This window comes from Zootermopsis nevadensis, unplaced genomic scaffold, assembly GCF_977971745.1.
Source record: "Zootermopsis nevadensis isolate Lab colony 2312 unplaced genomic scaffold, Znev_1.0 Znev_ptg000021l, whole genome shotgun sequence".
Taxonomy (NCBI): domain Eukaryota; kingdom Metazoa; phylum Arthropoda; class Insecta; order Blattodea; family Termopsidae; genus Zootermopsis; species Zootermopsis nevadensis.
The window spans coordinates 18,524,029-18,551,171 of NW_028259153.1; the positions used below are offsets into that span (position 1 = coordinate 18,524,029).

At 37.6% G+C, this 27,143-nt stretch overlaps 2 protein-coding genes across 3 annotated transcripts in view; one reads left to right on the forward strand and one right to left on the reverse strand.

The window, feature by feature from the left end:
* Positions 1 to 1,197: 1,197 nt before the first annotated feature.
* On the reverse strand, positions 1,198 to 12,673 carry Epp (Ecdysteroid phosphate phosphatase). Of its 2 annotated transcripts, XM_087352841.1 has the most exons (12): positions 12,518 to 12,651; positions 11,924 to 12,164; positions 11,012 to 11,207; positions 10,061 to 10,156; positions 8,619 to 8,788; positions 7,654 to 7,792; positions 7,290 to 7,359; positions 6,417 to 6,603; positions 5,738 to 5,870; positions 4,962 to 5,177; positions 3,506 to 3,757; positions 1,198 to 3,196 (listed from the first exon to the last, which is right to left on the reverse strand). In XM_087352841.1, the coding sequence occupies exons 1-12, from the start codon at positions 12,622 to 12,624 to the stop codon at positions 2,958 to 2,960; spliced, it is 2,046 nt and encodes a 681-aa protein (XP_087208967.1). In that variant the 5' UTR covers positions 12,625 to 12,651; the 3' UTR covers positions 1,198 to 2,957. The 2 variants fall into 2 exon arrangements, with proteins under 2 accessions (XP_087208967.1, XP_087208968.1); XM_087352842.1 differs by lacking the exon at positions 10,061 to 10,156 and having other exon boundaries at positions 12,518 to 12,673.
* A 95-nt stretch (positions 12,674 to 12,768) lies between these two features.
* The window catches only part of Polr2H (DNA-directed RNA polymerases I, II, and III subunit Rpb8), a 154,497-nt gene continuing 140,122 nt past the window's right edge, over positions 12,769 to 27,143 (forward strand). Inside the window, exon 1 of the mRNA XM_022059491.2 lies at positions 12,769 to 12,915. Coding sequence (XP_021915183.1) covers positions 12,843 to 12,915 — 73 coding nt within the window. The 5' untranslated portion in view covers positions 12,769 to 12,842. The remainder of the gene's footprint in view (positions 12,916 to 27,143) is intronic.

A 27,143-nucleotide genomic window follows, 5' to 3' on the forward strand; every position in this document is an offset into this window, starting at 1 on the left:
TGGGTTAAAATCCAAAATATCTTTGGGTTCATAAATCAGTCTTCATAAATCATAACATTGAGCAGTGAACATTGACTTAGCTGAGAATCCTTTGAACAGAATACATTTTCTTTATTTTATTGTAGAGTTGCCATATATATTCGTTTGATGAGAAGTATTTAGAAATGGTTTTATATTACCTTTAAATTGTTCTCGATTAAGTCGAGAAGAATGAGATGGGCGGGGCATGTAGCACGCATGGATGGGACAAGAGGTGTGCACCGGGTATTAGTTGGGAAGCCTGAGGGGAAGAGACCGCTGGGGAGACCTAGACGTAGATGGGAGGATAATGTCATGCGGGACATATGGGAGATAGGAGTTGAAGGAGACTGGATTCTGTTGGCTCAGGACAGGGTCCGGTGGAGGGCTTTGGTTAATTCGGTGATGAACCTTCGGGTTCGGTAAGCCATCTAGTTAGTTAGTTAGTTTAAATTCTGAAAGGGAAAACATGATAATTATGCAAATTCACATGTTAGCAGTGGAGAGATTTTTGATAAAATTTCTTATCATAGTATTTATATCTTTTCTCCACTGTACGCTTTTTTATCCTTTATTTCACTGAGTGGCAACCTATGAAAACTTTAATTTAACAGATAGAAACAGAGTTTCCTTCACGTATGCATATAACTTTTGAACAGTATAGGATCAATACATGTTGCATAGAACTCGTAATCTAAAATACAGTGAAGAAGTTAATTTGTCTGTATTGTATATGATGTGGATCTTCACGTACACACCGTGTGCTATGGTATACCACCATTACACCACAAATACTTCGGTGCATGCCACACGGAATGTGGCAGCGTATCGGGCAGTGTTTCGAACAAGGTGGTGCACTTATAGATCCACTTGATGTCCCAGTCACTCTGTATATGAATACAAAGCAGGATTACTAATCACTTGTGTGAGTTCATGCATCAACTGACTTTACTTTCTTAGAAATTGCCTCTATTATCTGTTGGACAGGGGGCTAAGTTGAGTGCAACGTCAGTTTGGTTATGGAGGGCGAGGGGATGGTACTTGTCCCTGCTCGGAATCAGCAGTTAGGTCACCTATTGACCGAGGTATCGTGGTCATAGTTTTGACAGCACAAATGTATAGTTCCTTTCAGTTACCTTCCAAATGCATGCACAGAATATCATTAATTTATAAAACAAGAACATTTCTGTCAGCTTTATTACACTGTAACACTAAAATCTGTTCGCTTTTTCATTACCCTAATTCCGTTATCATTTAGAATCAAGTACTCTGTATCATGCTTTAAATACATTAAACATTTTGTCCATTTTCTTGAACCTGTCGTTCACAGTTCTACATAGTCATTATCATATACACTTAACATTTACATTATACTATTAATAGACATAAATAACAACATAGAAAAGAAAATATAAATAACATTACACTCTGTAAATTTGAAGGATAAATATTTCATAATAAAACAAAGAATAACACGTATCTTATATTCTGCGTCACAAATGTACCATGAAGGCGCATTCTGCAAGCATCAGAATTAAGGCAAAACATTGTTTAGCATATATCGTCTTTCATTGCAAAGCAAATTATGTGTTTCTGCAGCTAAAAATTTCTATTCTGTGTAGATGTGACAATTCATCTGAGTTCAATTTGATGTGTGCATGTATATACAGGCATTGAGTATTCTAAATGTTTAGTTCAGTGGTCCCCAACGCGGTGCCCGCGGGCGCCCGCCAAGGCTCTTTTTGGGTGTCCGCGTTGATACGGAAAAAGGTTATACTGAATAATGAAGGCCGTTCAACCATGAACATTATAAAATCAAAGCACAGATCTTTACTTACTGACGCCCATCTTGACGATTGTTTGCGAGCAGTAACATCATCTTACACTCCCAAATTTGAAAAACAGGCCGATGAAATGCAGCGCCAAACATCACACTAACTTCCCACTTGAGTAATATTAATTGTACTTTTGATTGCATGGTTTCTTGTATCATTAAACGTTGTGTTGTTTTGTGTATTATTTGGTTTCCATATCTTATTTGTCCAGAGAAAAGAAAATTTGGCTTTGTTAATTGGTTGGTGCCCGACACGATCTCATAAACTCTCAAATGTGCCCGTAGGCACAAAAAGGTTGGGGACCACTGGTTTAGTTCATATAGCAGTAAATTGTCTACCGACATTTTATTATTTTGTGACATGAGTCCAGTCAGGTGTTTGTATGCCAAATATTGTACATAACTGTTCCTGTCTCAGTTTTGTTTGAATTGGGTAGTTTCATTAAAATTTTTAATTTTCGTGGTGTTTTCAGTAAAATGGTGTTGGAGATCGCAATCTTGATCGAAGGTGTTTATATTGTAATGGCACAGTAATGATTTCAACTCATGAATTTGTGAAATAAATCGTATGGACTTCTTTCTAAGGTGGTACCAAAGGAAACAATGAAGATGGGGAAATACATTAATTTTTATTGTTGTTCAGTGCTTGTTAGCTTTCTTAATGTATGCAGTGTCCAATGACTTTTTCATAAACAAGCAAAAGTAATTAAAAAAAGATCTTCATGATATGAACTGTTATAAAAATACTTGGTACTTGTGGGTTATCGGGACACATCACTTTAAAAATAGGTTAGGTTAGGTTAGTTGACATTTATTGAAAGTTATTATATTTTACTTCATTAAATGACAACTAACCTAACCTAACCTAACCTGTTTTTAAAGTGATGTGTCCTGATAACCCACAAGTACCAAATACTTATACTAATTATACATGACAGAAAATTTGGGATATGGCAATCTTTGTTTGCTTTGCATAATGAATGCCTGAAACTAGAACTTGGTTCTATAAGGACACAGTATAATGCAGGATTGGGATTTTAATAATTGTATCCCCACAAATAAGCCGATCAAGCACGATTAGATTCTGTACACATTACGCAGAATATTATGTTTGTAATACTTTCCAGTCAAATCGCATGTTGTTGGAATGGGTGACTGGGGGGAATGGGGCATCCTTTATTTCCCACTTGTTGTCTCCAACATCTTGAACACAGGCCATGCTGCAGTAGGGAATTTTCTGGATGAGACGTGTCATTTCTTGGCTTGTGCGAGGCGCTCCTCCACAAAGTTGACGTGAGCATACATCTAGTGTCGCTGCATGTCCAACCAACAAGATGTTACCTCCTGGAATAGGTAACAGATATAAACACTCAAGAAAAATGGAGAAGAATACAGGTAGGAGCCAAAGAAGAATGATTTTAGATGATGTCCGCAGCTTGGATGATACAGGCAGATGTATATGATGGAAACTGGATGATACCCTGAAGCAGTTTTGCAGCAAAACAGTGCAGAAGAAGATCCAAAAGAATGCTGATGAACCAGGAAGGAAGGTATTCAGAAGGGAGGAAACTGAATATGACGTAAGCCAAAGGCTGGAAAATTTGGAAGGATTTTTGCATCAGGTACAAGAGATGTCCAACTGAATGATCTCACCTCTGTCTGCTGTACTTTTAATGACACTCTGTGCTAGGTAGAAACTGCGCATATAAAACTGTTCTGTACTCTCCCGTCGATCGAGAAGCTCTTCTGCGCGAACAAATGGCTTGTATTCTGGTTTAATGTTATAACCAGTTTCCTGTAGTTCCTTTGTTGACATCCAGTCAGGCAGTGAATCTGGATACCAGGCAAGCCATTCAAATAAACCTGGCTCTATAGCTATAGGCTGGCTGTCTGCTTGACCCAGGCCTGGAATGTAAGCAAAGTACATTACTCTGTATATTCTATAGAGTTTATTGATCTACAGATGAATACTTCTAAGGGAAAGCGGACAACATAATCTCATACTGATTCATTCTCTGAACCAGTGGTCCCCAACGCGGTGCCCGCAGGCGCCAAGGCTTTTTTTGGGTGCCTGCGTTGATACGGAAAGAGGTTATACTGAATAATGAAGGCTGTTCAACCATGAACATTATAAAATCAAAGCGCAAATCTCGACTTCCTGACACCCATCTTGATGATCGTTTGCGAGCAGCAACATCATCTTACACTCCCAAATTTGAAAAACTGGCCGATGAAATGCAGTGCCAAACATCACACTAACTTCCCACTTGAGTAATAATAATTGTAATTTTGATTGCATGGTTTCTTGTATCATTAAACGTCGTGTTGTTTTGTGTATTATTTGGTGTCCATAGCTTATTTGTCCAGAGAAAAGAAAATTTTGGCTTTGTTAATTGGTTGGTGCCCGACACGATCTCATAAACTCTCAAATGTGCCCGTAGGCACAAAAAGGTTGGGGACCACTGCTCTGAACATTACAATGTAGTGGTTGGAATATACCAGGTTTGAATCTAAACCTGATAACACTGGACTTGAGGATGGCTGCAGAAAAATGCAAGGATTTTGAGAAAATCTTCCCCTGCGTCAGCTTGGGCATTTTCCTGTTTGTTGATTTAAAATTTAAAAATTTGTTAAAACTGTTTTTTGGAAGCTGGGTTTTCTTCCATCAACAGGTAGAACCACACAACCTTGTCATTTTATTCTACTCTGCGGCTCTGTTGACAACGTAATAAAATTTATGTTGATGAATTTTAACTTCACATTTTGATACCAAATGTAATTGATTTATTTTGTGCTGTATGTTATGCTGTGGCACAGGTAAAGGGTTATAGCATTTTGAGGGGGTGATCACATTAATTTGTTTCTTTAGCAAGAGTAATAATTATAATTCTTGAATTTTGTGTATTACTATTTAATAATTAATCAATACCAATTAAATATTTCTTAAATATGTGAATTTTAATCATAATATTTTCCATTCAAAAAGAGCTAGTACTGTGTATAATAACTATGTTTACCACATAAGCTGTCTAATTTAATTCCTTACAAGATATTTTGCTTTTAAATTGGGACTTATATTTCTTGTGCTTTCTATAAACATTTTTCTGACCTTTCAATACTCCAGTACAGGTCTGTATACAACGCAGAGATGGAGAACAGAATGTATGATGTACTGTGATTCCTGCTTCCTTCATAGCCTCTCCGATCAGAGTGGCTTGAAGTACCCCAACATTGGTTAATGGACAGTCCTTGAAAAAGCCTTGAGGTCCTGACTTACGAGATGGAACTGTTTTTGGCATGTTTAAGTCCTTCTTCATGTATCTTCCTGCAATATAATATGTTCCGAGTACCAGAAGACATGTCACAACAAATATTCACCGTCAATATCGCTAGTTTTCTGGACATAATCCATTGTTCAGTAATCTAAAATGAGACTACTATGTTTCAGGACCTCGCTGTGGTCCCAAAACATAATTGGTCTAATTTTAGAACATCGAGTGATGGATTATGTCGAGAAGAATGAGTGTTGAATGTAATGCACTGCTGTCAGAACCCTTTATAGTTAAACTCTTCACAGTGTTATGACACTTCTCGAGGAAGGCCTAGTTTCAGGGAGTCTCAAAGGAGGAGGCCACTTGGGAGACCTAGGTGTAGACTGGAAGATAATATTAAAAGGACTCTCTTAGAGAAATATGATATGAGGATGTGGTCTGGATTCAGCTGGTTCAGGAGAGGCTTTTGTGGATGTGGACCGGGTTAAAAAAAGGGAGAATTTTTTGAGTAGCTGAGTATCAATGTTTCAAGAAAGATGTGTACCATGAAGTTAGTTAATTTGTTGGGAATGTGTATGTTTGTATAATGCTGCAATAAAACTTCTCTCAATACCCGTTTCATCAAAACAGTAAGGAATCCACGTTCCAAATGTAAAGTCCACTCTTTCTCCATGTCGAATAATGTAAATATGACGTGGGCCTGGGATTGGCTCAGGAATAATCACTTTTTCAATTTGTGGTTTGACCTGAAAGTAAATAATACTTAATTACATCATCACATAAAATTGACATCTTAAACTCTGAGGCAAAGTGAATTTATGTGAGACAGTTTGTTTCAAGAATTGGTAATGAAAAGCAGCAGATTTTTACCATTAACTTTAAACTTTGGTAAAGGTAGGGAATTTCTTGTTTGTCAAAAAGGTCTTTGCGTAATGGAGTCTGATTTGGCCCTGAATTTGTATGGAGCAAAGTATGAGGGAATATTTGCTTCTGTGTAGCGTGATATCATACAGTTAGCTTTGCAGTGGTTGATTTGTGTCTGTGATAATGAGGTATGGAAAAATGTGTACTCCACTGGAGTATATCTATCCACTCGTGGTACACAAGAAAAAATTCAAATTTAGCACATTAATGTTGTGTATTTGCTTGGATTTGAATGTACATGTGCAGCTAAATTTAGAATAGCTTAAAATATATGTTACAAAAATAACACTTAACTGTTGAACACTGTCCAAACTGGAAACTGCCTCAGTTTAAAACTGGTAAACCAAAAATATTTTAAATGCACTCACGTCTGTCACTGCTGAGGTGGCTTGCTTTTCCTCACTTGAGTCACTAGTAACATCAGATGCCTTGTTACTGCTTGGCATGTCTCCTGTGCTTCCCTCCTGTTCCTGCTGATTTGCTGGCAGTAGCAAGGACATGACACTGTCTCCTCCTAAATCTCCTGAATTCTCCATCTTGCCCAGTGGTATTGTTCTGTAAAGTTTGTTATAATTTTACTTATTTTTTTTGGTAACACTGGATGATAGTACCAAGCTAAACTGTGGTTAAAGAACAGTCTGTCAGGTGTGGTATAAGATATGAAGCAAACAGTAAAATGTTTTGTATTGTTACTTCACTATCTGATAAACATGAAATATATTTTTATTATTTAATCTGAGTAAGTAGATAAATTTTACATTAATAGTTAAATACAAGTAATATACCAATAAGATAAGGATCAGACTTTTAACTCTCAGTTTTCTTGTACTTATGTTATATTTCATAGGGTATTATGCGTTGTTTTCCATTGAACAACAACTTGGAGTTGGGAACAAAATCAAATGCTTTTGCTCTAAGGATTTTGCAGTTGCTGGATGAGGAGCATTTTGATGTAAAGTGAACAACTGAAAAATGAGTAGTGATATCCTATTTTGACAGGAAGTGCGAAGAACACCATATTAAGCCAGAGAAAGTTACATCTGTTCTGCATTTATTTTATGTATGCTTTACATAAAAAATGCAATATGGATCATATTACTGGAAATCTGCATCTGTCTGAATGTATGTATATAATATGTAGCTGAAAATTATTGGGATTATCCAACTAAGGTTTCTTTATGCATTGTACATGCAAAGAATAATGGTTTGACTATAGACATGTATTTTTTTATATTCCTCACCTGTGCAGAGTCCATGCATCAGATTCTGCTGTTCGTTCTGTATAATTTTCTGGTAAATAACCACTACAACCTAGAAAGCGTAATACACAATATCTTTAGAATAATTTTGTGCATGGATAACAGGATTATGCTTTACAGTGTGTGGCTTATGTAAATTGTATTTAAAATTTGGTTCCATCCTTTTAGAAAACATGCCACTTCACCAGTAGTTTTAATAGAAAGGTGATGACAATACTTTGAGGTTATGTCTGACTTAACATATTTAACATTTTTTTTTATTTTTAAGAGAAGGTGCCATTACTGCTTACCAGTGCAGAAAACTGAAACTCCACAAAACCCCCTCACAGAAAAATAATCTTTGTACCTGTGAGCCATGACGTGCCTTCCACCCACCCATCAGGTGAAGCATTAAGAGCTTCACTGCTCAGGCAGATATAGTCACCAATCCTCAATTCCAATTCATCTGACTCCCTTGGGATGTGCGAGTACAACACCTTATGGACCTGCCAGTAGTAGGAGGTGCTGTGTGAGATTCTGCTTATTAGAAATTAATACACACATTTTATCATCCACTGGTGACTAATATGAGTACTTCCTTTTCTTTCTTTTAATCCTTACATTCTTCTTAAGCTTTAGATGGTGTTTGTATTTAAACCATCACACTACTTTCAGCAGAGTTATACATCTGCCAATCACCATTTTAATTTTAAACCATGTTTTCTCTTTTGAACTGTACAGTGATTTGTGGATTATTAAAATGCTTTTGATGTAAAGGGGATAGACTTGTGATCCGAGTGATGAAGGCACACATGGGAATGCATACAGAATTTTAGTTAGAAAAACTGGAGGAAAGAGGCCAGGGTGTAGATGGGAGCATAATGTTTACAAGAATCTACCACTGCATCATAACCTTAAGAGCCAGTTGAGTCCAGTAAAAATTCTCACACTTTTTTTTAATATCCATTTTAACATGGTAATTAACCTTTGGGTTCCATGATGAAATCCTCGACCAACTGAGCACCTATCAGTTTCTGAAGAAGGACTCGGCTACAAATAGGTAATTACATTTGTTAAACTGTGGTAGTTCGGCACAATGAACCTTTATCTGTGTATTTTATTTGTATAGCATTGATAAGGTTCATTAAGATATTTGTAATTAACATAAAAGTAAACTTCTACATTCCTTAAGAAATGCTTCCATTAACTTTAATAACTTGAAATATTCTCTTAGTGTCATTTTAGATAATGCTGTTGTAGCTAAGTTTAACGTCTCTTCTTGAAGTTTTGTATTTCATCACATTGCATACTGGTGGCCGTATTTTAACTAACCTGTGTAGAAGTAACGCGTGTATCTCGAGAGTAGAGTCGGAGCTCCCAAGCGGCTGGAGCAGAGGAGTCTAGCTCTTCCACAAGTGTCTTGAGGGCAGTAAACTGTGTGGGTGGAAACTGGTACGCTAATGTCAAGTGAAGTGACTTGACATGGGGTTCTAGGGTAATAGCTATAATTCAACAAATACTGTATGAGTAATTTACAGTTTATGTGTACCATTTCATTCCATTTATCAATATAGTAACATATTCTAATCATTTTCAAGACCTTGAACATAAAATATAGTTGCTTTGGCCTTGTTTTGGTATAATAAAGTAATTTCAGACCAACTGAATTGAAAAATAATATTATATATACCATATTAGCAATTAGCAGACTCTGTGAAAACCCAGTTTATTTCTGGCAAAGAAACTAATAAACAACACCGAATATATTATCAAACATGCGCTATGCAGAAATAAACAAGCATTATGAGCATCCATCATTTCAAACACATACCAGTACTACTACATTTCTTCAGGAAGTATCATCCACATTTATGTGACTTATGCTTAAACAATTTAGAGGAAGTTTCTTGACCAATTGAGTGATTACAATCAGCTTCTGAAGAAGGACCCTGTTTTGAAGTGTTAACTATGGAATGTTGGAAACATTAGTTCCCTGTAATTTCCTTCAGTGATTTATTTCCTCAGTCTTTGGATATTTTATCAGATGTTATTTCTGTAACAGAACTGGTTCTGGATGCTGGACTTACAGCATAATTAAAATTTCAGTGGCTTACTCTTCAGCGAAATAATGATGGCTGAGGGTTTAGACTAGTGATGAGACACTTACTATGATATCAGAAACATACACCCCTCACTTCTTTATTCTGTAACATTCATTCAGCCAAAATGCAAGTCTGTCTTATGTTGCCAACTATAGCGTGGTGAACACCGCCAGAAAAGTGCCAATGATAACATTCTACATTCATGCAAACACTCAGTCCGTGTATTGTATTCATGCCATCATGCACATTCTAATTTTGTCACAATATAAACCATAGAAGAGTCATAAATTATTGCAATGACTATAACAAAACTGTAATTATTAGTTCCAAAACATTAAAATTTGCTAGTCAGGAGGCTGGAAAGGAATTACTAAAAGCAAGGCATAAAATAACACCCATATCATAGAAATGCTTAATTTCTTTCTTACTAATATTCAGGGAAATAGAAGCCACATACTACTGAAAGCATAATATACAGTTACAAAATGCTGAAATTTCCTACTTCCAAAATAACATTATTTGTTCTGTTGAAGTTTGCATAATTTTCCCTTGAATGTCAATCAGATTCAGCTTTGTCCTTTATTTTCCAATTACATGAAAGTACTCCAAACAATAAATGTAAAATGACTGTAAACTTAAAAAAAACTTTATTCATGCTGCATTCTTCCTTACATCTGACTCCTCGAGGTACATATCTATCTGTGGCAGTAGTGCACCATGGGAAACAAGCAGAGAGGGCATCAAGATGTTCATAATTATCATTAATTACTGTAAAGGAATAACAAGACCAAGTAAATTATCTTCAACAGTGACCAATTGACTATGTGATTAAAGTTGATTCAGCTGGTGTCAGCAAACTAAATTGTAAGTAAGCAAAAAGTTATGAGACATCAATTTAACCTTGCCAAGCTAGATAAATTTATAACAGACCAGATATTTCTTATTTAATTCTCTCTTTCTTTGTTGTTTATGCTTTATCCCTTTCTGATGTCTCATTTTCTTTCCTTAACTTTTAAATTCTCTTCTATAATTTTAAGTCATTTCTAAGTTACTTGTATGTTTTAAGACACTTGGATTTTCATTTTGCATGCAGAAGCTCATAATGTTATTTTACCCCATATAACACTTTTCCTATAGTACCTATGAAGGTGGAAACAAAGGAATAATGAAATATAAACTAATATTAACCTATACTAGCCATGAACTTCTTATATACCAATAATCTGCCATTCAAAGATGAGTCTTAAACATTATAACAGAATCGTTCCAATAAACAAAGATTTGAGAGCATGTTTGCACCAACAGATGGCAACTAAATGCAGAAAGCTATGCTGTTAACATGTCCATATGGGAGATGGATGAACACCATCTAAAATGTTAATGTAAGAGTTGAAAGAGTAAGATTCTAGTAAAATAAAATATAAAAAAAGGATTATCTTGGTTCAGGGACCAATCCTACCAAATAAAGACCAGGCTAATTACCAACCCACCATATTCTACATTTATTATACATGAAGCCTATTTTGCTTTCCTCCATTTGCTTCCTCACAGCCCATACCCCAAATTTCTGTTTCCACTGTCATGCACAAAATTAACCGTATCTGAAAACATATACCAACTCACTTGAATTTGACACTTCTTTCACATACTGCATAGCTATTCTTTTAAGCAGATCTGCGTGTTCTTCAGCAACAAAGAAACCCATAAAATTCTGTGAAACATAGGTTTCCAGTCTCAGTGGTTCACAGAGATTCACACGCTGTAAGTCCACGACATGCTTCAGTGTTCTGGCAAGCTGTTGGGCACATTCATCAGGTGCCTGTGAAACAACATATTGTATGAACATGCACTTTCTTTTATAGGTTTAACCATGAATGATATTTCTTGTCTATACATTCTGGTTCAGTTTAATGCAGATGTGAACAGTAGACCATAATTACCACAAAATGCAACTAAATGTGTCATGATGGTCATATTTTGCATATGGAGAAATTGACAGAAAGAAAATGTTAATAGCTAAATTTAAATTGTTGTCGCATTTTATTGGGAAAACTTAAGACCTAGATCAACTTAAACATGTAACATATACATCGCTTGTATTTTTGGGCTTTCATTCTGATCCCTCAAATTGCCTATGTTTGTATTATTTTATGGAAAAATGAGAAATATTTGTTTTGGTTGGACTGCAAATCAACAGATTGTAATACTGCTTTCAGATTCCACCTATTAACAGGACATAGTTTGTGTCCATCATACAGTATATACATGTATAGAAGTCTTATTTCAAGCATATCTTTATTAATCAGTGTATTTTTTAATATGATTAATTTGAATTCAAATTGGCTGACTATCAATATACCACTTTTAATAGCTGTCACTTCTTGGTTCCTGTTACAGATCTATCATGAAAATGGTCATGTCATGTTTATTTTGTTCTCAAACTAAAATCTTCATTGCAATATCAAAGCATATTTTGCATGACAAATGCCAACATGGAATTTCAGTCATAAAATACCCAATGTTTTTATCCATTACCTTAAAAAATGAAACTAATGTGATATGAGGCATAAAGTTGTGAGCACCATTCCAGCCACACTGAGACAATGATTTTTCCCAAAATGCTTGCAATTGTTCCAGAAATGGGCCAGTTGGACATGCATACAGAATGTATTCATGAGGACAGTTGTCATCTAAAGTTGGATCATTCACATGTGCCAATAACCAATCTGATGCAAGTTGCACACCTCTATTTCCTGTTGCAGCCAAAGCCTTCTCTCTGAAACAAATTCATTATCTCACTTAAGAGTAGCTTTTATTCAGTATATTAGAGTATTAAAACTCTTGCTGTGTTAATATTTCAAGCGAATTGGAACAAAAATTGTAAGGAAGCAACACTCAATTTGCCAGGATCTTATACACTAAACCATTCTTAATTCAGCCCACTTAGCAAAATAAAATGGCATTTTAAAGCACCTTAACATACCCCACTTATATACTATTTAAGATTCATTAAAAATATTGAAGTTTATCAAATCCAAGACTGAAAATGAAGGGAAACAGGGTCAGGATTTTCAATATCATAAAACAGCTGAAAAGGATGTATGTTGCAACATATTTAGAACAGCTTACGCTCTGTGCTTTGGAAAGCCCATCTGCAATAGTATCTGTAACGGGGATAAATGCAGTTTCGATATTTTGGTTGGTGTGGGATTTTTCCGTGGTGGAAGTGTCGCCATGTTAATACAAGTAACTAATTGAATGAACACAATGCACATAATCTTAAAAATCAAAAGAAAGAAACGACGCAAAGATTTTATGGAAAATATTAAAATTATATATAATTACTTCTATATGTTAATATGATTTTTCTATATAGTTAATGCGTAAGGTTTATAGCTGGTGACGATATGACTTCACTTCCTGATGAATTGCAGTAGTCTAGTACCGGTTTGAAATGGCGGGTGTGTTGTTTGAAGATATTTTCAATGTGAAAGATATTGATCCAGAAGGAAAGAAATTTGACAGAGGTCAGTAAATGCTTTAATATTTCCTTTAAAAGTACATGGGTTTAATTGTATGTTGGTTGAATTATGTTGCCGTTTGATTAAATACTGTTTGTTACATAACCTCTACCTGTTTCATGGCCACTGCAAGTTCACGAGGTTATGTTTTATATGTCAGTTTAATTAAGTAATTTTATATCTGGCATCCTGTTGTGGAGCTATTCAGAATGCCACTAGGAGTGGTCTGTTCCAGCATTTGTTGCTTGCATTATGTTATCTTATTTTACTGACAGGATTTTTGAGGAACAAGTATTCTTTGGAATTTTATATATATCTGCTGTCTTCATGTTTGTGTGTTTTCGATACACATATATGTTCTTGTAAATCTGATTTGAGAGAAATGAAGTTTGATTTGAGTTTGAGGGGGCTATGTTGGTGTCGGTATTGACTGAAAATAAATTTGTTGGATAGCTGCTAGTAGATCGGAGTACCACACCTCATTGAAATCTGTTGAGTTGTTTTTAGTGCTGAAACATGGACATTGAGGCATCCTTGTCTTTTATAATGTGTTCACACTTCTTAAATAACTGAACCATTATTAACTTGAACTGCTAGAAGATACTAAGAAATATTTTGTTTTGTTGTAACCAAAGATAATTATACACAATTAAATCAAGAGAAGAAGCTTTGACTTTCACAAGTGGTGGCATATATTTATTAATTTTTAGTCAGAACTTTCCAACAGCATGTGCATTGCAACTAATTACATGATTCATGCATAAAACTTGGATATTGTTTTGACTTAGAAGAAAGTATTTTCCCTTACTGTATTATTTTATAGTAGTACTTTGTTCAAGTTTCGCAATATTATTTTGGAATTTGCCAAGATTTGTAATGACTATAATTTGATGAAATGAGGGGTCATTTTAAATTATTTCCTACAGTAAAACTAATTTATTCTTTTTCTTTGATTGTAATATTAGAGCTTGTACCATGCTTATACTACTACTGTAATGATGATGATGTGACAAAGGATTAATTTAATGTTTTATTAGCTTCTTTTACTGACTTAATTTAGAATTACTGAATGTTTACTTGTATCTTGAAGTGTTATAAAATTAAGAACAAAATAATGCAGCAGTTTTCATTCGTCACCAATATCCCTTGATGTTGAAAAGGTGATTTGGATCCTTTAAAAACTATTTATTTGCAATTAATTTCTTATTTACTTGTTCACCCTCTTCATATTCTTTATACACATTGACATGGAACAGATTTTTAAAGCCTCTGTAACTTTTCTATGTATTCTTTCTTTTGTTTGATCCTTGAAATGTCAGACACATGGAAGTGAGTCTCAGTGTGTACATATGTAAAGTTGTTACAAAAGATGGGCATTTAGATTGTCAGATACAGCTTTTGTTTCTTGTAATCATAGTTTTAACTCGTTAGGAAATCTTATCTTGATGGAATGACAAGTTCAAGAGAGAAATGTAGAAGCATTATTACATTCGTCTTGTCAGTGGTGTAAGAGGTGGACAGATAGATGGCGATGAATTGGCAGAGTTATAAAATAGAAATAAAAGATGGATTTGCGGATGGTTTGTTACACACACAGCAGTTGGAAGGAAGGAATCTTGTATCTTATGTATTAGAAACAGACCAGCGTGATTTTTTCTTTTCTTGGCAGTATGAGAAGCTTGTGGAATGTCTGTGCAGTAGCTTCATTGGCACGTGGCATGAAGGAAACTTTGATAAATATATCTTATTACATGTAACTGCAGGGTACATCAGGGGTCCCCAACCTTTTCATTACCACCGCCGCATTGGCTACTTATATCCTTGTCAAAAAACATATTTAAGTAGTTGACAGAAATCAGAAGTGCATTTCTTTTCTTTCAGAGTATAGCTGGTATTCACTTGAAAACAAATGGTTATATTTCTCCACCAACGTTTCAGAAGTCCTTGCTGCCTCCATTTTCATCGCCTTGATGATGGAGGCCGTAAGGACCTCTGAAATGTTGACATACTTCTACCAGATTACATGGCACTACAACCCACAAGACATGAGCCAGGATAGCTCAGTCAGTATAGTGACTAGCTACGGGCTGGACGACCGGGGTTCAATCCCCGACGGGGGCAGAGGATTTTTCCTCTAGCCTCTGCATCCAGACCGGCTCTGGGGCCCACCCAGCCTCCTCTACAATGGGTACCGGGTCCTTTCCCGGGGGTAAAGCCGGCCGGGGCGTGATGCTGACCACTCACCCCCATCTAGTGCCGAGGACAAGGAAGAGAGGAGCTATACCTCCACTCCCCCCCCCCCCCCCCCAAGCGGGACAAACTTTTTACAACCCAGAAGACAGCCATCAAAGTTAAAAATTTTTTTTGGTGATTTCTTGTACATTCCCATCTGTAAATTTACGTCCTTAATAAATAAAAGGCCATTTTTCTTTATGCTGATATCTGCGTTAAATGTATGAATAGCAACTTGCCCATGCAGGTGTGGTTTGTGGAAAGAGCGTTTGTATATGATGTTCCCAGAAAATACCTGTAAGATTTAGACTGCCCGCCTAACAAACGTGCCGGAGAAGTTGCCGCATATGCATGGCGCTGTAAATGAAACTCTTGTAAAGTTCAATAATGAGAAGTGCGAAATAAGATTGAGGAACAGGCAGCAAATGTCCTGTGCAGTATAATTTACCGTGGAATTATTTAGGCTGTAACTGATTCTGGTGTACAGTTCAGCTTGATGGAGCAGTTTTCGAGAAAGTACCCCGTGGGCGAGGACGAATATGGTTCTCGAAACGTTGGTGTCTTCTCAATTAAACCACCTGACACTGTTGGTAGCCCGAGAAGAATTCATTCGCCGTGAAAGCTTCAGATCATACAACGAAAATTATGCTCGTCATTTGTTTGTTTCAGAAAAGAACTCAAGATTTTTTCGCTGTCCATATAATATGTGTCACACACATTTAAAGTTGTAATGGATAATATATTTTTGCCCTGTCATTTAAGAAATATTAAATTCCGTTTTATGTCTTTGTGTTCCAAAGTAATTTTTGCATTTCACAACTGCAAGCGTATAAAGCAATTTGTGCTCGTCTTTTGGGAAATATAAGCCATTTTGGAGGCAGGCTACGTACATAACCCAGGATAATAAAAGAACCGGGCGTTTTCGTGATGTAATTAGTTGAGTGATGGCGTATTTCTCACTGTATGCTCCGCCCCCATCTATTGTTAGTGGGCCGCCCCTTTGAGAGTGCATGCGCTGCTTGTGGGGCAATCGATACGCAGCTGAAACCGAGGCGAACAGTATGGCGGTCAAGGTCACATCTTCTTTGGAAGGTCATCCCATTGAAAGACCATCGATGTACTTCAGAACTGCCCGTTTCTGTCATTAAATATTTTACGAACTAAGAATCTTCATGAGGTCTGGAGGTCTGAGAGGTGCTTTCTACTTAACATTTTAAACGCTATCTTTTGTGTCTCATGGCATGTATGTATTAAATATTTTCCCGTGATTTAAACATAGGTCTCAGATGACACGTGATATAAGACTAGTGAGCTGCCGTCACTGGTTCGGATTCCGCTAGGGCCATTGATTTGATCTCTTTCAAGATTAATTTTATTTAAACAGTCCGTTAGCCTTGGGTCATAGGCTGCATTCTTTGATAAAACGACACAAATAGGTTTGATTGACAGAATTCCTGAGAAGTGTTTTTCCAGTGATCTTCTTTAACACCAATGATATTCGGAGCAGATATAACCGATATTTTAAATGAGATATCTCATTTGTAACATGGAACTTTAAAATTACCCAAAAAAATATTACAGATGCAATTTGATATCCTTGTGAATGTATTCGGAGTCATTTGGTCAGTCGGAAGCGAATTCATGACACCGGTCGCACAAATTCGTATTGTCTTTCGAATTGTTGTCAAGGACTGGAGTGTTTCAGTATCTACAAGCAAGACTTATTGTATTTTTAGGGTTTTGTCTTTAAGTGTAGGGTTAATCGATACCTCTCCTGTCCGTACGATTCATAGAGACCAGGAGTTAAAGCCTATCTTTCGTATTGAGTTTTTGGGGAAGGGCTTTCGTGAGTTTTAGAGCTTCAATCTAATACGTAGATTACTGACCAGGAGGGAATGCTGTGCTTGAGGAGTAGCTATTTCAGTCTCACGGAGCAGCGTAGCTGGAACGTTGATTTGTTTCTTTGGTTATTTAATTATGCTTCGTACAGCTTTCTGTAGCGTTCAGTGATACTATGATTGTAAATGGAGGATTGAGAGCAGTGGGAAATATAACTTGTGTAGCGTGTTTTTACGTGCTACCCCAACATTCGCCTGGAAAAACTCCGGGAACCACGAAAAGCCGCAGTGAGTGAGATTTTAGGTTCTCACGGCGGAAAAAGGTTACATCTGTCAAGTCGTTTGCAATTCATACCTAAGCTACGGTATATACATTATTAAACTTATGAAATAAAGTAGTAATTGTTGACGCTGTTGAAGGCGAAAGCAGGTTTTGTCCGAAACGTTGGAAGTTTTTCCAACATTAGACTATGTACAGACCGCTGTGTTAACGTAAGATTGTTGTATTTTTTTTTTCGGTGAAGGCGTAAACCGCTGTTCTTTTGTCGAAAGTTTCTGCATCAGCTTCCGATCCGGAGGTGCGAAGGTGTCAGAATATGATTAACAAAAATATTCTCTCCAGCCGGCAGCTGCTTTAACATAATAGGCTGATAGTGTAATAGGTACCACTGATAAGCCTTTTATGTATTGTCGTGTATTTTGGTATAGGCTAATAGGCCTATCTGTTAAGTATGTCGTCACTGGGAATTCTGACAGCAAATTTCGTCTTCTTGTTTGGAAATTGCCTGGCTCGCGAATAAAACAAAACACTGACATTCCAGAAGTGTTTTCACGACACGTCACGTACGTCATTGTTTCAAGGTCATCCGATGTCTTGTCGAGCAACGACGTGTACCAGTCTCCTTAGGCCATTTTTGTACTAATGCTACCCGAGTGTATTGTTGTGAGACAATGTGTTTCAACACGGGCCTCGGTTCCTATCTTTGCGGAACAATTTTATTTGGTCATTTTTGCGGTAATAGGGCCCGAGGCTATTGTTGCGCTTATGTTTCGGAATTGACCTCGGTCCTAACTGCCCAACAGTGTGTTCCAATAATGGGTCATGGTTCATATTTTTATAGGGCAATGACCCTTGTCATGCGGGCTGCCTGCCTCCTAGGGAAAACGCTAAAGACGGACATGGACCGACCCATAAGATGTTGTTCGCTCAGGCTGAAGCGGGAAGAACGTATATTATTGGGCAGCCCTGGGTTAGGAGATTGAAAAAGAGCTTGTTCGTTTTATATCACTGCCAGGAGTCGTCAGGATGTAGTTGGTTAGAATTATATTTCATGTTCAGTGATGTTTGATCTATTGCAGATGAAGAAAAAGACGTCTTTGTGCTCTGCCTCGCGATTTGCGTGTGTTACGGGATGCTGTGTGTGAAATATGAGACGTCTGAATAGAATTATTTGAACAGCAACCGCGGCTCATTATTTTTCCTTGCTTATTTAATGAAGAGAAGTTAACTCACGATATTATTACGCAATATATCAGTAGTGTAGCCTGCAACCCGAGAGCTGCAGACGGCCCGCTAGCCAATTTATCGAATCAAATATTTGCCCGACAGAAAATTCGAGACTTTTGAACATATATTTGAGAAGGCACGAGGACAATATTCTATGGTCTTTTAAATGGTGTCATGAAATACGTGATACTGCAATTTGTATTCAGTTGTATGATCTGAAGCTTTTACGGCGACGAAGTATAATGTATTCTTCTCGGGCTAACAACCGTGTCAGGTGGTTTAATTGAGAAGACACCAACGCTTCAAGAACCATCTTCGTTCTCGTCCTCAGGTCCCTGACTGACTTGTGACATTTTCACAGCTACATCTGTATTCTGGTTGTAGAGTTTTGTGCTACTAATGTTACCTGAAAACCACACTTGCCTCTGCATGTGATTTTGTATTTCACCAGCTGTGGGTTTGTGTTAGGAATGAAAACCTAAAAATAATGTTACATTTTTATCTATCATGAAGGGCAGGCTAAGAGAGGACTCGACGAAATATGTTCCTTATTACTGGATTACATCATTAACCAGGTATCTGTAGCTGTCAAGGAACTACATGTTTCTTCTGACATGTGTCCTTTCCTAAGCTGAAACTATACTATTGTCAGACTCCTTATAACATTATCTGCTAATGGGAGATGCAGCAGAGTTCTTCAGTTTTGCCTCTCAGAGGACACTCTTTTCTGCCCTGTGACGGGGTCACCGAAGTTAATAAAAAGATCATCAAAAACAGATGGGGTGTGTACATGAGTCGTATCGCGAATTGATTGAGCAACCGGGGAAGAAAAGGGAAGTCTTCAGTAATAATGTGCTGGATCCAGTAGATTGGTGCATTTCCATTTTAGTACGCTTCTCGGTACACAGGTTAATGGTCTCTGTGTAAGTGGTAGGGAGGCAGGCTCGCAAGTGCACCAGATATCCGTGATGTGTCTCGACTCACCTGCCCGCATTTCTGAACTTAACCACCTGCTGTCCACGTGTTCCCACATATGGTGAGACACGCTCCAGTAGTCACGCGAAGTCTCGGGACTTCGCACTTAACTTCGCTGTACGTCTTTCACGATAACTAGCACAAAAGAATGCATGTAACGACGTACAAGGTATTGGATGCAGTAAACAAAACCTAATTTGCAGTCAGCCTACACTTGTAACAAAGAATTTCGAAATGTGAATGTTAATTATCATTTGTTATCACCAATCATTGTCTCTAGGACGAAAGAACGCTTACACACACATTACGCGCGCCAAGTTCTTCGACTGGCCGGCGTTAGAGCACATATGATCCCAAATGCTCTTCAGGTATTTACTTTCACTCCATAGACATCTTTAACGACGTTTCATTGACTGGGCAACAAACCAGTTATCCAACTACGTGGTTCAGTGTTTCTTAAGCAGCGGGTAATTCTTGAGACGATCGAGATATTGAGTTTTGTAAGAAAATCCAAAGGTTTATCGCGGTTTGGGGTTTGTGGGGATGACCGTTTCAGTCTTTTGAGTTGAAAAGCTTATACGCTGTGTGTGTGTGTTACTTAATTCGTCTGAAATGTTCAAATCTTCAGGTGGTCTTGGTTTTAGGACTCACTCTACATTAGTGCAGTTTAGTGTCGCGTAGGCATTGGTCGTAGTTCTCCTGGCATGAGAGAAAATCTTCACGTAGTTTCTGCACGCCATTAACAAATTATAGGCTTTTTATTTTACTCGTTACGTCTGCAGAAATTTGCCTTTCAGCATAAAGGATATTACGTAACGAGGAGCTTCGTGGATTATACAAGTCACGGAATGTACGTGCCGCTTCAAATGGAGGAAGCTGAGGTGGGCTGGATATTTAGTTCGGAAGGGAAAGACAATGTGTGTACACATTTTTACTTAGAAATCTCTTAGGAAACGACTGCAGAAGAGGATGTCAGAGGATAATAACACTCGTGCTCCACCGAAATCGCGCTACATCGTGACTAGTGACGTGTTTCAGAATCATCATTGTGTTCTCTGGTTGTTATCGTAGTTTATTATTACTATTATTATTGTTGTTGTTGTTGGTGTTTGTGGCGGGTGGCGGGCTTTGGTGTTGTCGGTGTTGAACCTTCGAGTTCTGCTACCAGGGAGTTAGTTAGTCTTTGATTTTCATTTCTCGTTGCATGTATATGTTTTACCTGATTTTTTAACTCGCTCTTACTTTGGCCATTGGGCTTTTAAGACATGACTTAAGTAAATAAAGAATTTTATTATTATTATTATTATTATTATTAATAGTAGCGGCCGGTAAACTTCTGTCAGACTACGCGGCTCAACAGTCCTGGAGACAGACATATTGAGACTCACTGCCTTGAGAACCTGAAATCTCACCTCTTATAACTTCACATTACCTGTTTCGATAAACCTGCCCTGTATAGTGATGGCGTTCAGTGTGAATTATCTCGTGTTCTTTTTCCATCATGCCATAGTCTTCAGAATCTGATGTATACTGTAACAATTTGTAGTTTCTTTATGGTTAGGTGTTCTTAGTTTTATGCCCATATTCCTCAAGCTGGATGACCACCCCTTATCTGCTGTCCATGACATAGACCGTTCATATCTAGCCACCATTACATGCATAGACTTATAGAATAAATGACATTGAAGAACTTTGTGTGTCTTTACAACCATTCATTTATGATTTGATCGAGTTGAAGGAGAATTAAGTTTAAAAAGAACTTAGGCACGGAGCGGTTTGAGAGTTGCTTGGCGTAAATTGCGTTTCTGTGTGGTTTTACGTCTCAACTTTTGTTGTGTTACGCTGACAGTGACTGATGTGTTATAATGGACCCTGGACTGGGGTTCTCTTCCGAGGAGCTGGTAAATGATATGTAATGTGCCTAAGTATTGTCTTACTGAAGGTTTTTTTGTCTTGCTGCATATTCAAGATCCACCGATTCGAGCCCCGGTTAGGAAGAGCTTCTTTATACTGGTTTTAGTCAGCCCCTCAATGCAAGTACTAGGACATTAAATTAAACCTTCCTGTGTTCCCCTAAGACGTGGCCAAATTAAGCAGGTGGCAAACTCACCTAAAATGTCTGTAGCTACTGGATGACATATTGATATCCCTGACACAACTGACCTTTTGTTTTGCATAATGTAGACATTTTTACGCTTGGTTTTCCTGTGGAACAAACACCATAAATAATACTTTTTACTCCAATACTTCTTTTGACAGAAAAACAAAGGTATATATGTATTAGTACGTACTATTATATGTGCCAGCGTGGACGATCATGAAAAAATAGAAACCCATAACAAAGAGAAAAGGAAGCTGAATTGAATTTTCGTAATTGCATGCATGGAACTCATCAGTGTCGACGTGTGGAACAGACTATGGACCAGAATAAATTGCGTTTAAAACAATGGCAGTAATGTTAACATTACAAATGAAGGTTCGGTTCAATTTAGTTACTTTTATTTGAGCACTCCGATTAAGAAAAAGCTATAGCAAACACCAGCTTTGCCTGGTCGGGACATGACAGAGCATCGGCCCTCGTTACAAAGGATTTTTCATTTGTAATATCATGCTTTGTGTGTCTGTTCAGTGGTCAAAATTCAGGTTCAACTGGGGTGGTAGGCCATGCTAATTAATGTTTTGCTTTCCGTATAACGTAGACGGCTTAGGAAGGCGGAAAGCTTATAAAGAATGTACAAACAATTATCTAAACTAAATTAATTCTATGGATCAGAGGCCTTGCTTACTGTGAACCTAATAGTCGCTTGCGTAGTTAAGAAATTGGCTGCATTTATGTTAACAAGAGCCCTCTTCCAGCCACTATCTTAAGCCAAATTAAGCCAGTCCACAGCCTGCCACCCGTTTTATTTAAGATCCATTTTAATATCATGCCATCTCTGTTGAGATATTTTACGCTTTCTTGGTGTGATTATGCTAACAGTATGTGGTGAAGAGTATAGATTATGAAGTTCTTTATTACGGAACTTATCCAGCTTATCGTTAGCTACTGTCTCACTATTCGTTTTGCATATTATCCTCAGTTCTCCTTTGTTATTCCTGCCTTCTTATGTGTGGGCCTGCGATGAAAGTTTCAGATGGAAAGTAGGCACAGAAGGGATACAGAAACGTGGACGTAGACGAAAATATAATATGAAAATGGATCTGAAATGGGACTTGGTTTTATGGACTGGATCAGAATGGTTCAGGATACAGTAAGGTCTGATGAGCCATCGGGTTTAATAAAAGGCGGGAAAGTTTTTGAAAAGCTGAGCGCCTATCAACTCATGAAGATCTCTGCTCCACGCAGTTTATTTATTTCTGCGATTACAGTACTTTATTTATACTATGCACGAAAATTGCTAAAAATGCATGTTATAAACATCTGACATCATGATGGTTGCCTACTGGCATCTGCAGTGAGAGCCCCAAATTCTACATTTGACGTTGAGAGAATCGAATTTGGCTAGGGTGCTCTTTCCCCTCATTTCACTCTGATGGCTACAGATGTCACTTCAGCAGAAATTGTAGCGCAATGTTGTGCAACTTCACTGTCAGCTGACTGGATAAAGAGGGCTCGGTGGTATTATTGATTTTGAGAGGCAGTGCGATGGCGAACTCTGTTTTGTAGAAAGTTTTTCCGTGAATCAGAGGAGTGGCCATACGACATTTATTTCTACCTCCATCACGTATTTCCAAAAATTACCATTTTGTCATCACTCCAAATAAGAGGAGTTGTTTGGAAGGGACAGACCTTCATATAAATTTATTTAAGCAAGATATTATCTATTGGACATTTTAATTTTCTTCGCTGATTCCTCCCCCACTCAGCCATCCATATTGAAGATTTAAGGTTTTTGAGAATAAAAAGAAATATTTTGGACTTAGGTAATGTAACAAATATATGAGTTGTAGCAACATGTTTTTTCCTACAAGAGCTTTATAATTTTGCTCTTAGCCTGATAGCCATACTGGTGAGGTGATTATGTGGAGAAATATGAGATGGGCTGGGCGTATAGCACGAATGGAGGGAAAAGATTTATAGTGCATATTTTTTATCGAGAAAAGTTTAGAACAGATGTATCGGCGTGAAATATTGAAATTAAACTTGGAGATACGGCGTTGAGATGTGGACTGAATTTAATTGGTGTAGGATAATGTCCAGTTGCAGGGTTTTGTCAATAATTCTCTGGTTTCACGAAGAATTAAACCTTGTGACCAGTTGTGTAGCCTTAATGTCTTTAGAGGTGTTCCTATGTCAAGGAGGTAGTGAATCGCTGTTTCGTTAAGATGTGTTGAGAGGCACTACCCTGGGTTATGAGACACATGTAATAAGTATTAAAGGCATTTGCCTTTGTTATTGTGCATCTTGGCGTTTCGGTGCAACAAATGGGCCTAAATTGAATCGTGAAATGAACGATATAGCATACGTACTGCGTAGAAGAATCGGTAGCCGTGTGAGAACACATCTGTAGAACGCTGAGACTCGTTAGGGCGGTCCATCTAACCGGAGTTCAAAGAAATGATGTTGGTACAGTGAAGTGTGGGAGGGCAGGGTATGCTAGGCTGCTTCAAAGTTCGTGGAATTAAGCAAGGCGAGGTGACATCTGCTGCGTACGAATTTTAATTAAATTCGATCCAGTTATCTACCGTTGAACTTGGTATTCGTCAATACCTCGTTTTACGCGCTGTTTCAGGCTACGTTTTTATATGAGATTTTACAGCCATATACACCCTCACCGTGTGACGGGTAGAACATCGCGGACCAGTGATTAGCATTCCTGCGTTGTATTTGGGAGGTCCCGGGTTTAAATCTGTTTCCGAAGATCGCACATCCTATCTGAGGTTTTTCGTTGGTTTTATCAGTCACTGCAGGCAAATGCCGGGATTGTGCTTCAAATTAGACCACGACCGCTTCCTTATATATCATTTTCAATTCGTTATTCGTCATATGATTCGATGCCATACGGCCTGAGCTACTGTCAACAATGTTAAATAAACCGTACATAAAATCAATATTGTTTGGCCTAATTTTACGCATCGCCCGTAAAACGTAATTACCCTCTTCTCGGCACGTTTGTTACTGCACGTGTCGCAATTGAATTGTCTCATCTAAAGAAACTGTTGTTACAGTTAAGTGGAATAAGCCAGGAACAATGCCTTCTTCCAAATCCATATATTTTGTCTCTTACCGTACTTTTGTCTGTCTTGACGCCTTATAACGTTTGCACTGGAAACACTCTTGTTAAATAACCTCAATAATTTTAAATTTATCGTGATTGGATTTTCTTCTGTTTTTAATTCTTATGCCAGCGGCGTAGAAGTTTGTTCTATTTAATCTTTTATAAACCTAATAGGACTCCAGGGATGAGGGATCAGCCCATCGCAAAGGTATTTTTGCCTGCACGTGATAAAGCGATACGACACTTACATCCGGAGGGATACCTGCATTTCCCGAAAAGGAGAAAATCTGGAAAAGTCGTAGGTTAGTGTCGGATAAGTCCTTTTGAGGATTTACGTAAATATTTGAGTCATAGTGAAGTGCTAGAGAATTCCTGGAGAATTTTTGGAGAAGTCCTGGAAAAGTTCTGTGGACTTAGCCGGTGGGTTTGATCCTTTGTTGTCGGTTAGGTAGGATTAGTTGAAGTTAGATTGGAATTAGTTAATTTGGGTTAGGTTGCGTTTTTGTGGGTTAGCTGGGGTTAGCTAAGATTAGGTTAAGTTAGGTTATGTTAAGTTTCCTAGGTTAGTTTCGATAGGGTTGGGTTGTTTTATGATAGGTTGGATTGTTTACTGGAGAATTACTAGCATGTTATTAGGTGGTCGTGAGGTGCCCTGAATAAGTGCTGGAGAATTCCTGGAGAAATTCTGGAAAAGTCCGAGGTTAGTGTCGGAGAAGTCCTTTTGATTATTTACGTAAATATTTGAGTCATAGTGAAGTGCTGGAGAATTCCTGGAGAATTTTTGGAAAAAATTATGGTTGGTGCCGTGTTTACAAGTAATGACTATTATTTGTTGCTGCTTAGATAATTCGGTAGCACGCTGTTTTATCCAATTTTCAGTTATATATTTTCTCCCTTCTTGAATCGTATCAAGTTTTCTAGTCGTGTTTCTGTTAACGCCTGAGTGGTAGGCAAACCAAATGCCATCTAGATATAGTTGGTTACCGAGTCGTGTGCTATTATTCATTCGGGGAACTTATTCATGTTTTCTTTTGTGTTATGAACGGAAGGACATAAGATAGATGGTCGTTCCTTAACTTAGTTTTCATCACTTAGTCCCAGGTTGCGGTATTCCTTGCGGGAAATGTGGCACTGGGGCAGATTTGAGAGTACACTGTTGTTCCCTGTCAGTCCGCATTCCCCCAGTTTTCCCTTAACTGATTTCCATGAAATTTAGAGGAACGCTTATGCCAACGGGCCTCACTGGAGTAGTTATACTACCTGATATATTCATATCAAATTCGGTATCGTAGACATGCGTTATGTTTTGTCAGTGCATTTTGATCCACTTTATGGTCTAAATTGTCGTTTCGTGAATCTGTTGTTCTTTGACAGATGTTGGTGAAATTTGTTTATGACGCTTCACGTACACACACGAAATTTTATCCACTTTAATAAGTTTAATGGCCGCTTCAGACAAGTGACTAAATATTCATTTACGGACGGGGCCTGTATATTTTGAGTTATTTAATACATTTCGACGAATCCGCTTACATGACGGGTCTTATACAGTCTCTTGAGTAAGTTCCATTCACGTCTCAAGTGATTTGAAGTCTCTCGTTACTTAATGGCCAAATTTATTTGTTCGTGTATCTGGAATTATCTGTCATATTGTGAAGACATTTGATGCACTCCAATTATGGTAGTTATATTCTAGGGTTAGCGTGTGTGTTTGATCCAAAATATGATTATCATTTTTGTATCGGGTTAAGTTCTCGGTCTGTTCTGGTCACAGGGGTTGGATTTTTTTTCCCGAGCGTTAGTATCGTCGTATGACTTTTAGTAAAGTTGTAGATGTCTGGTATTGCATTGATGGGGGGGTTTACTGTTATTTCCAGTTATTCTCTAATCTTCATTACGTTTCTGATCCGTCGTTGTGTAACCTGAGATCGCTCTGAAGAAACGAATTTCGTCCACCTCTGTTTGTGATTCGGATTCATGTATAAGCATATGCTTGGATGACACTATCCAGCTCCAGCATTTTTAGTAAGGCTTTCTTTGGTAATTTTAATCGTAATTTACGTTTCATATTTCCACAGAAGTGACGATTTGGTCTTTTGTGTATTGACAAAGATTTCTGTCTCATAGCTGATACACTGTAACTTACTGTAGCCTGCATAACCTGAATTATATATTTTTCGTTATATTTGATTATGTAAAATAGTTTTTCCTCTTATAGGATCATTTCCTAGCAAGCAGTGTTATGTGAGTGAACGTTTTCATAGTAAATTTCGTATGATGCTGCCAGAAAAGGATTCAAATATGCCAGTACTATTGCTTTATTTACCTTCAAACTTCTATCGATAATGTTACTAAAGTCATAATTTGAGACGCTAAATTTACTTGTTGTAACGAGGCAGAGCACAGGGCCGCCCGGGCCGTACACCTCCTTACAGGTTAATGCCCGCGTAATTTGCAGTTCCC

Excerpts from the sequence above, each read along its gene's own strand:
- Epp (XM_087352841.1), bottom strand. The coding sequence starts at position 12,624 with ATGGCGACACTTCCACCACGGAAAAATCCCACACCAACCAAAATATCG. Across the intron at positions 8,789-10,060 it reads TGTACCTCGAGGAGTCAGAT|CTATTACCCTAGAACCCCAT; the intron begins GTAAGGAAGAAT and ends GTTGAATTATAG. Across the intron at positions 7,360-7,653 it reads AGGCACGTCATGGCTCACAG|GTTGTAGTGGTTATTTACCA; the intron begins GTACAAAGATTA and ends TACGCTTTCTAG.